This window comes from Chenopodium album, chromosome 3 (assembly GCF_948465745.1).
Source record: "Chenopodium album chromosome 3, dcCheAlbu1.1, whole genome shotgun sequence".
NCBI classification, from domain to species: domain Eukaryota; kingdom Viridiplantae; phylum Streptophyta; class Magnoliopsida; order Caryophyllales; family Amaranthaceae; genus Chenopodium; species Chenopodium album.
In genome coordinates, this window is record NC_137836.1 from 4,376,820 (window position 1) to 4,388,803 (window position 11,984).

General features: G+C 32.0%; 1 protein-coding gene across 1 annotated transcript; it reads left to right on the top strand.

Moving 5' to 3' along the window:
* The first annotated feature begins 1,873 nt into the window (after window positions 1-1,873).
* Window positions 1,874-3,339, top strand: LOC145610759 (jasmonate-induced oxygenase 4-like). Its single transcript, XM_081666058.1, has 4 exons — window positions 1,874-2,087; window positions 2,224-2,468; window positions 2,593-2,926; window positions 3,073-3,339. The coding sequence occupies exons 1-4, from the start codon at window positions 1,875-1,877 to the stop codon at window positions 3,310-3,312; spliced, it is 1,032 nt and encodes a 343-aa protein (XP_081522184.1). The 5' UTR covers window position 1,874; the 3' UTR covers window positions 3,313-3,339.
* The last annotated feature ends 8,645 nt before the right edge of the window (window positions 3,340-11,984 follow it).

The window sequence follows — 11,984 nt, forward strand, 5'->3', positions numbered from 1 at the left end:
GTTCATGCCGGCGCGTGGAAGAGGGTTTTGGCCGCCGCATTGGTGGTCGGGAAAGTGGTTCATGGGTGGTGGGGAAGGTGGGGTGAAGGCTGGGCAATTTTTAAATTTTTTTTTAAGTTTTATTTTCTTTTCAATCAGCCAATCACGAGGTGACAGATATCACCTTAACTTATTATATCAGGTTAGTAACTGGTTAGGGATCAAAGAAAGCGAATACACATTAAAGTACGGATTGTTTAATAATAAATTAAAATTTGAATTATTTAAACCAAATACGTGAAAGTTGGAATTTTACCAATTTTTCCATTTAGTACCATGAAATTCTTGTGTGGAAAAATTATTGTGGAGCTCTATAGGTGTCGGGATCTGCTAATCAGTTTATTCGGGGCCTTTCTCTATTCTTAAGTACTATCTCCGGATCGTATTATATGCAACTTTGGAATTTTTTACATCTCACAAATAATACCCCAAAATTGCATATAATACGATCCGGAGGTAGTAGTTATTTTGTTTGATTTAGGAAATCATCACTCTTAAACTAGAGAAAATCTGGCCATTGTAATCAATCGCTGTTCATATTTATTTCGTTTTCAAATTGACACATACGTGTTGACTTAGCTTTTATCACTAATTTGAATATCGTTTGTTAGATTCGACAACACATCACATAATTGCAATATATCAATAATTATTATTATTATTATTATTATTATTACTACTACTTTATTATTTACATAACCCAAATAATAATTCATCTTCTCTCTATTCTTATTATATCTCAAAAATAGACAAAGTTATACGACCTATAAAAAGTTAGTGGGAAGCCGAGGTATAATTTGTGCCCCCACTCCTCTAGTTATAGCAAAGCCTATCTTAGAAAAATATGAACAACGGCATGAGCCTCAATGATGTTCAGAGTCGTTTAGAACTTTTGAAGCCGCTTCAACAACACAACAGCCTCTTTCTATTAATTCCTCAAATAAAAAAGAAAGAGAAAGGAAGGAAATCATATTTAATTGCCTGAAACAGAAATAATTGTACAACTATTTATAGCAAACCAAATATAACGAAAAGAGGTTAGACAATCACAAATCATCACTCACTTCATACCACACATTTCTTTATCTTACCCAAAAATAATAACTTCATGTTCGGAGGGAGGTTCTTTGAAACCACCCCGACGACATTAATCTCCATTCTTTGTGCAGGGATTCTCAGCTAGGGTCCAGACCAGAAGCACCCACCAAGCTCAGGAACTACACCCAAAACAAGTGTTAAAAGGATTAATTTTTTCTTTAACAGGTCACATGGTGTAACTTACCGCACACTAATTGTCATCGTAAATAGTTGAATGAATTAGTTAAAAATTGCATTGATGTAGACAATATAGTAGTTGTCGTTTGACACACTATCAATAAAAAAATACGGGGTATTCCTTTTACATTATCACACAAAATTTAAATCTAGCTAAGCTATAATATGGACCATAGTAGTACTAAATGTTTGTTTACTTCCAATTATTAATTACCGTATCAACATACTAGAAACTTTCTTAATTTTCCGCTTTATTTTGGTTGAAAATTATACGGGCTGAATTCTAGTCAACCACAACAAACACTCCCTAATTTCAGTCAAAATTTTAGTTTATCTAGAAGTTTCGACATCTACAACTTGGACAACTAGGTTATTTCAAGCTAATCATATTATAATAATCTTAGTCAAATATAAGTTTACGACCTTTACTATGATCAGCCATACTATATAAGCTGGACCTCCTACGTCCCATTTACAAACCACTGCCTTGCTTAGTTGATTAATTACTAAATCAGTATTAATTAACATTTTGTTTGAAAGAAAACATATTTATACTAGCAATGGCACCCACACTTATGCCTGTTCAAGAAATACTCCAAAGTGGTGTTGTGCCCAAAGGTTACCTACTTACCAAGGATGACTACCAACTTGGTCACGACGGCCCTCCTTCGTTGATGGACGCTCCGACTATCGACTTTTCTCTCTTATCTTCATCATCCCCCGATGAGCTTGCTAAGCTTCGCGTTGCCCTCACTTCTTGGGGATGTGTTCAGGTTAGCCACCCTCAAATTAACACCCTTACAATAATATTTTTTTGTTTAATTTATAAGCATTATATATACAATGTGTAACGTATAACATAACATAACCCTAACAATAATATGATATTGTACTGTACGTGTGTTATAGGTAGTGAACCATGGTATGCCAGTTTCATTGCTAGACGAGGTACGAGAAATGAGCAAGGAATTCTTCAAACTGCCATTAGAAGAAAAAGAAAAGTACTCATCCAAAGGAGATGACTTGGAAGGTTATGGAAACACGAATGCTGTTCAACGTGGAAGTCTCAATTGGAATGATAAGCTTCATCTCCAAGTTTATCCCGAGGACAAACGCCAACTTCTATTTTGGCCAGAAAATCCCCAACATTTTAGGTAATTTAACTTTGACTATATACTCTCCTTATGGTTGAAATGTGGATGCAACACAGACCCTCTCATACTTAGATCATTTAACTATATACTAAATAACTTTTTTTGTCAAATTAAAATTATGTAGGACAACCTTACATGAATATTCAAAGAAGAACCTAATGATACTTAGGACACTTCTAAAGGCTATGGCGCGTTCTCTAAACTTAGAAGAAGAGCGTTTTTTGGAGCTATGGGGGGATGAAAATGAAGATAATACTCATGCAAGATTCAACTTCTACCCTCGATGCCCGATGTCGGATCATGTTGTTGGACTTAAACCTCATGGAGATGGAACCGCCATTACCATGCTCTTGCAAGACAAAGAGGTTGAAGGCCTTCAAGTCGTCAAAGACGATCGTTGGTTTCGTGTTCCTGTCATCCCTCATGCCCTCACCATCCTTGTTGGTGACCAGATGGAGGTAGGGTTAATAAACTAACTACATATACCTTCGTCCCCAAATACTCTCTTCGTTCTTCATTGATTATTATTAGAAAATTAACTTAATATTCACGGTTTTCAAAATATTTATTTGGTTGGCGTCATATTAACTTTAACTTTTTACAGATAGCGAGCAATGGTGTTTTTAAGAGTCCAACTCACAAGGCAGTGGTAAACCCACAATACGATCGAATGTCCTTAGCCATGCTATTCATCCCAAGCCTAGACAGAGAGATCGGGCCACTAGAAGAACTAATCAATGAAGAGAGGCCACAATTATACAAAAGGCTCAAGGACTATGGTCAAGTTTACACTCAATCCATTCCTTCTGGAAAAAGACCTATTGATATGATGAAGATTAATTAAGTTATACTATTCTAAAGTGTTTTGTGTTCATAGCTTAGAGACACAAGTTACGTACACAACTGGTCCTTTACCTAGCCTATTTTAATTATGCATGAATTATTAGTGAATCAAAATCATCAATAAAGAGTGTGCTTTTTCTTTTTAATATATCTTTTGTCAATTTCCCTTTATGATTGTCTTCATCAATGGAATATCCTTGCTCATCATAATTTGCTAAACCAAGTTTATTTACTTGCTCATGAATGATTGATCGAGTTGCAGATTAATTTACTTCGATAATTATAAAAAAAAAAAAAAAATGATGTTATTATAGAACATTGCTAAAATATTATTATGCAAGTAATTAGTAAACTTCAATGATAGAATATGAAATATTCTTATGTGGACATTTTCACTGAGGGTTTACCTCGGCAACTATTTCTTGACTTCAGATCCAGTCTCAGCGTCCGTCCTCCTCCTGCTTTGACTACGGGGGTGTGATAGAATATGAAATATTCTAGGATATTCTGTAAATGATATATTTTGTGTAAATATTTATTTCTCATAGTATTAGAGTTGTACACCTATATATATTAATCTAATGAGAATACTCCAACCCAAGGAGAATTACACAACTCTACATTCAAGTTCAGATTGGACATAGCTCATATATACATGGACATGCTCTTTTATTATTATAATAATATTTTACCAAAAAAAAAAAAATTATTATAATAATATCCCATGTACGTGGGGTACGGTGTTTTTATTATTTTCCGTTAATTACTTTTCTTGCATATGTCACAACAGTACAACATTTATTGATGTAACAATCAAAAAAATTAAGACGATGGACGATTAAGATTATGAGATTTTGTATTTACTATTTCCGATTCTGATTAAATTTTCTTTTGTTGGTAACCTGCTGTGTACATAAGCTGTGTTGACAAGCTGCCCAAAAAGTAATAAGCAACAATTACATATAAATCATTCATTTTAAAAGACGACTTAATTTTAGTGACGCCTACAAAAATATGAAAAATGGAACTATCCACAATAAAAGATGCAATATTTCATACATTTTCAATTATTAGTTTACTTAACCAAATGGACTTTATCATCAACTTTTTTAATTCCTTCACGTTTCCGTAGATGATATGATACATTATTCATACAATGCAACAAGCAATGGATAACTGACATTCATTTCAAGCTTCCATAGTATGTTAATCTATTAGTGAAATGAAAACTTTTACTCTTCGTAATTGAGGGGATTGAACTCGTAACCTCCCCAGCTAGGTCGGTATGTTCACGTACTAATAAGCTTATTTCAAATGAATTTTTGAAATTAGATAGATTGTTAATAATTAAATTTGACATCAAAAATTGAATAAAATAAGCTAATAAAAATTAGTATAATGAAAGTAATTTGAAGACGACTGGCATAGAATCATCCTATTCATTTCCTAGTTCGTCATAGTTGATTCATTTTAACCTTTTAGCTTATTAATATATTGTGACTACTACTTAATTATCCTTAATTCTTTTATTATTTTGTATGTCTCACAAAAGCATGCACTTTGTTTACAAAACAAAGTTGTTATCAAGTAATATGCTACGGCGGCAATTGATTTGTCACAATTTGCAAAATGTTAAAATTTTACGCAAAGTATTTAATTACTAATAAAAAAAAAGGGTAATTTATATCTAGCCCTTAATTATGAACTAAAAATTTATGAAGTGAATGTTAATATATAGTCAAAATTAATGATGAACTAAAAAACTAGTCCAATCCAAGTGAAACAACTAATAAAAACAACTGAATTCTAAAAATATAAAAAAATAATAGTATAAAAAAAACTCTGGTATTATTATCAATAATTCAACGTCCATTATAGAATTTTGGTGGAAAGAAGTTCGTTTAATTATTATTCGTCCCTAAGTGATCATTCCAAAACTTTCTTTCTTTATTTTCTCTGAAAGAATGTTTCAAATATTTGGTCAGAATAGGTTAAAGTAGTCCATTTACCAAATAAAATGCAATTATAACATTTAAAAAAAAACAAGGTATTGCGTGCTGAGGAATGATTGTGCGGGAGACTTATGCCCCGTTCTATTCACCTTATTTTTGCTGAACCGAAATTACTTTTATTGAAACAAAATTATATTTGCTGAACTTAGATTATTTTTACTGAACTTAAATTATTTTTACTGAACTTAAATTATTTTTACTGAAATTAAATTAATTTTACTGAACTGAAATTATTTTTGCTGAACTGAAATTATTTTTACTGATTTTCTATTATAATTCTTCTTTAAGAAAGCTGAATTTTACTGAACTGAACTTATTTTTACTGAACTGAAATTATTTTTACTGAACTGAACTTATTTTTACTTAATATTATTTTTTTAAGGTGAAGAGAACAGGGCCTTAGCTGATATATTTTACTTGTTGGTCGATATGTTTCATGTGTTGGCTGATATGTTTCATTTGATGGCTAATATATTCCTTTTATTGGTTGATATTTTTTAAAATTTACCCCTTTTGTTGGCTGATATCAGACATCATTTGGCTTATATGTTTCTTTAATTGGCTAATATATTTATTTTGTTGGCTGATATGTATATTATAATTGTTGGCTGATATGTTTCTTCGGTTGGCTAATAAGTATCTTTTGTTGGATGATATATTTCTCTTGTTAGCTGATATATATATTTTGCTGGCTCATATGTTTTATTAATGTCTGATATGTCCTTAATGTTAATTGGTATTAGACATTAATCGGCTAATATGTTATTTTTATTGGCTTATATACAAAGCATATAAAATTAGAAAGTATTTCTTTCTCAATCCTCTTTCCCCCTCTTCCTATCTTCCTTTCTCATTCCTGATAGCAGATATCCTCACGCCATCCTCAATTCTTCACTCCTTCTCCGGCTCCTCACACCACCCTTAACTCCATCTCATACACTTCCTCACAGCCCACAATTGAGCACCCACCCACCTCCCAAACCCACGACCCTAACCTCACGCCACCATCAACCAGCCACCACCAACACACGACCCCTAAACACCATAGAATATACTCACTCTGTTTTTAAATACTTGCTTTACTTTCTTTTTTTTGGCCCTTTTTAAATATTTGTTCCATTTCCTTGTTTGGACAACTTTTATAATATTTAATTCATTTCTCTCAACTAGTAGACCCAACATAAATTTAAATACTTGCAAATCAAAAAATATATATTAAAGACATGAGCCTACCACTTGTCACCATGACTAGGTAAATGATGTGGCTCCATGGCATTTCTTGAGTAATTCTTATAACCCCAAAATTAAGTGGATGTTTAAGTTGATTAATCACCACCAATATTCTCTTAATTATAAGTAACTCTCATAACCCCATTTAAGAGGTTGTGTAAGGAGATTATTCACCTCACTTGATGCTTGGGATTCTTTTACTATGTTATTTCATGTTTTTCTATAAATAGAAGCCGTTTTTTTCCCCTGATATTTACACTTGAAAAATACATCAAGCATAATAGTCTAAACACGTTCTCTATTAGGCATAAGTTACTCGACTCAAACCTTCCACCCAAAAGTGTCTTTGTGTGGGGTGTGTTAACCATATGCTTCGTGCCGGCGAATACAATTGAGCACCTTAGTTGCGCTGGAAATTCGTTTTCAAGTCAGTGATTTGTATCACGACACACCGATATATATTGTTCAAGTGTTAGTGAGATTATCTTTTTTTTACCTTACTTAAATATTTTAGTATGTATTATATTACTCCTTTATTTACAACAAATGTAACTAATTGAGTCTATATTTGTATTTTATCACATAATTTTTGTTATAAACATCAGTTGTAATATACATATTATGACCCAAGGCATTGCCCGGGCAAAAACAAGTTCGAATACTTCAAAACGAAGGCTAAACTCAAGGAACGTAAGTGATAATTAAGTAATCAAATATATTCTGTAATAGAATCTTACTTAGCTTCCAGACCACTTTAGTTACGATAACATTGACTATATAGTATACAATAAGTAGAGTAAATAAGAACGTACTCCCTCCGTTTTTAAATACTTGCTCCATTTCTCCATGCGCGGAGTTTTAGGAGAAATTTTAAAAAGTAATAAAATATGGAGGTAGTGAGGTGGGTAGAAGAATAAAAAGTTGTATAAATAATTAAAAGTAGTGGAGAGAATTGAAGGAGAGAGAATATATGTTGGGTCCACAGAAATTAATTTAATATTGTAAAAACTTTCCAAATAAAAAAATGGAGCAAGTATTTAAAAACGGCCGGAAAAAAAAAAAAGTGGAGCAAGTATTTAAAAACGGAGAGAGTAACACATAGCTAGGGTTGGCACTTGGTAGTGTAAAAACAATGCTTGTGTTTTTCTTGGTCGAATATTTCTGGAATACTTTTTTGGTTGGACCATTTTCTATTTTTATATAGTACTCGTAGTTGATTAATTCCTGAATTACATGAAAATCAAGAAAATTATACTAGATGATTTAGAGTACTTGTAAATGAAAAAGGACAGAATAATTGGTGAGAGTTGAGTTGATTAATTTGAATGTAAGAAATTGACATGGTAAAACTTCTGGATGATTTTTTTTTTCTTTATTGAAATAATGATTTGTGAAGTTTGTGAAAAGAAACTTCATACTGTTGAATTTTCAGCTAATAGGAAATTGTTTTTTGTTCATCTTTGTAAAATCTAGTCATGTTAAAAACATAAATCTAGGTATACTTTCCGTACTTTGTATAGTGAAAGACCTAATAATGTATATACCGGTCCGCGACAACGTTCATACAACTGTAATTAACCAACTTTAATTAATTGGTTAGTTTAACAAACAACTATAACTAGTAATTCATAACTCAAGTAATAAAGTTGAGTTTTTCATCAAATTCACCGAACAAGGCGCTTGAAATATTTTATACACCTAGGTGTACCGTGCACCTAACTAACTTAAAGTTAGTTTTTGCTCTTCATTTAATGATTAAATGAAAAACAATCATCAAAATGAAAGCACAATCCCCATAGGTGTGCCGTACACTTGAGTGCATATAACTATCTCTCCAAGGCACTTGGCCAAATAATTCTAACTATGAATAATTTGAATGCAGATATTCTTGTATCTACAAAATAAATATATAGTACGAGTGTATTATAGTAATATGTTTTTCTATATTTTTAGGTAGTTTACCGAGTTAACTCTTTAATTTGTAATTTTAATTTCGATCATTAAGTATATACTTCGTATGTCAAAAAAATATGTTTGGTGCATTGTACTCAAATTATTTTGACAAGAACCAACATAAGTAGATAAAGTAATTAACTTTTCTAATTTGTCCATACTAGGCTAACTAGCTATAGTGAATGACACTCCGACCATAATAAAGAGAGTTGGTGACATTGTTTAAGTTACAAAAATCTCCAACAACTTCAATTTGTTCAATCTATATCTCCCAAAAGATAGCTTTGGGCTGAGCTTCAGCCTAAAACCCTGTCGACCACCTAACCCCAATTGGTCTACAACAAGTGAGGCCCAAAACGCGCGGCCCAAATAAAAAATGAAATTTAGTTAAAAAATATGAACATGAAAAAAAAAATGAATATTTAATAACAAAAAATAAACACGTAAAAAAATGAACATATAATACTAAAAAGTTTATATGTTATAAGGAAATGATCATTTATTAAAAATGAATCTGATTATCATATAATCATTAATTTGCTAGACCACGACCTTAAAAATGAACATTTAGTTAGAAAAATGAACACATAAAAAAATTAAAAAAAAAAAAAAAAGAATGTTCAGTAATAAAAATGAACACGTAAAAAAATGAACATTTAGTAATAAAAAGTGAACATGTCAAAAAAAAATGAACATTTAATATATTAGAAATGACATTTATCATACAACCATAAAATTGGGATCATATACATCAGAAATTTTCCAACTTAAATGCAAATTCGTTGTAATATCATATACCTCTTCATCACTTCTTACTTGTTTCTTCACTAATTCAGAGTCTTTGTCTTCTACAAATACAATTAATCTGTACTCACTAAAATATAACAAATAATCAAAATTCATAACCATCACAACATATGTTCATAATAATTATTTAGAATGTTCATATATAATATATAATCATCAATACAGAAGTTAAAAATATAAATAATTATCACTCTATATGTTATATGTGTTCATAATCAATAACAGATATGTTCGTAATGAATAACGAAACATATATATTCATAATAAATTGTTCAGAATTTCAACACTAAATGTTCAGATAATTTAACTTTCAACGTATTATATTGTACTTTCAACTTAATAAAAATGAACATTTAGTATTAAAAAATAAACACTTATAGAATGAACATGTAACAAAAAGTTATGAACATTTAGGATATTAAAATGAACATGATTTTCATAAAGGTTCAAATTCATTGTATATAATTATTAATGAAAAATAATGATAAAATAAATTGTTGAAATATGTTCATTTTTTATGTATTTAATATTCATTTTCGGTGTACTAAATGCTCATTTTGTAAAAGTTGTTCATTTTTAAATTCCTACGTGTTCATTTTTTTTACAGAAATTATATTCAAGATCGATTGTAATTATTGAAACTCTAAAAAATTGAATATACACCTTAAATCTAATGTTGATTCATCATAGAGAAATTAATTATTGATTTATAACATGATTAGAAATCAAAAGAAAAAGAGAGAGGGGGGGGGAGAGAGAGAAAATGACTACAAATTAAGCAATACAATTGATATTCATTAACAATTAAGCAATTTAATTGATATTCATCACAAACTCATAATAATTTCAAACAATCAAACAATAAATCATCATGCATGGTCAACGAAATCATACAAAATACAATTACAAATTGATAAAATCTAACCTCCATTGTTTTCTTTGACCTTCAACTTTCTCTCTCCTCCATTTTTTTTCTTTCCTCTTTGATAAAGTCAAATGATTGAATCTGAAACTCATAGATTTAGAAAGAAAGAAGTATACCCATCAAAACACGAATTAGTAACTCAAAAATTTAGGAAGAAAACTTTAAAGATTGAAAGGAAATGAGGTAAAGAGGAGAGAAAAAAATATTAGATTGAGAAGAAAACTGAAGAGAGAGAAAAATAATTTAGCTAAAGAAGAAGAAGAAGAAAGAGAATTAAGATATAAGGAAGAAAAAAAACGTATGTTCATTTTAACGTACTATATGTTCACATTTAATGGTGTTGCAGCTAGCTTGGCTACACTAGAATGCAGCCAAGAATTTGTAACCTAACCCAGCCACCCGTTCATGTTAGGACTGGGCTTCAGCTTATTTTTATTTAGGCTCAGCCCAACCTTTTGCCCAATTAGGCCCACTTGAACTATTCTTAGTTTCGTTTACCGTTATGTCAATTATTATATTACCTCTGGTCCAAATTACTCGCAACTTTGGAATATTTTATATCTCACAAATAATACCCTAAAGTTGCGAGTAATTTTTGTCAAAAAAAAGTTGCGAGTAATTTGGACCAGAAGTAGTATTAATTTGTATTTAGTTTTGTACTTGTAATTTTTTTTTTTTTACAAAGGATACAAACAGACTATATATTAATACTAAAGCAAATAGAGTTAACTGCTGTTGCTGCTGCAATTAGATGAGCTCTGTGAACGCGCTGGCGATCCGCCGTATGAATACTACATACCCGAAAGCTTGAGCTAAGTTGTAAAATTCTCCGAATGAGCCATATGTAAGAGACATTACCTTGGCCCTCCCCACGAAGCAGGGTGACAAGATTATATGAGTCTGTAAAAACCGTAAGAGACAGAAACCCTCGATAAAAGGCCCACTGTAGCCCATACATGCATGCCAACGCCTCCACATGTAAAGTTAAGGAACAAACCCCATAGTTACTACCTCCACTGATCCGATCATCTAGTGGGTCATCATTATCCAAGCACCATCTCATTCCTGCTTGTCGAGAATCCTTGAACCAAGAGCCATCTATTTGAAGAGAAAGTAAAGCACTCCCATGGGAAGTCAGGCCAAGCTGAGCAATGTAAAACCCAGGCGGAGAAGAAGCACCACCATCTGCCACCGCACTATTAGGGGTACTAGCCGGGGCATCCGAGTTGACAAAGATTGAATTAATATCCATGACCTCCGCAAACAGATAATCAAAAGGCCAGGACGCTAAAGAATCCCTAAAGATTCTGGAATTACGACATAACACAAGCTCCAAAGCGTACCGACGAAGGTACCTAAGCGAGTGCTAGAAGGTCCATCCTGACTGATAAAAAGTCGGATATAATCTTGGATCCAATCTGAGAGATAAAGGTCGATCTCCGTTAAATTCTGAGCAAATGCCAAGGCATCCACCCCTCCAAATCAAACGTGCACTAACGCACATTCTGAATAGCAGAACACGTCTTGAATCGGAACACCTCTATGACTGAGTTCCACCTTGACCGCAAGAGCGCGGTGTAGCAGTTTCCATAAAAACAAATTCCATTTAGGTTACAACTAGAGAGACCAGAGAAACTTCCGAAAGATTCAGACGCGGAAAGTGTGGAAGCAGGCGAAAGTTGTTGTTGGATCATAGCATGACCAGTTTTAACCGAGTACTTTCTAGAAGGGGTACCCAGCCAACAA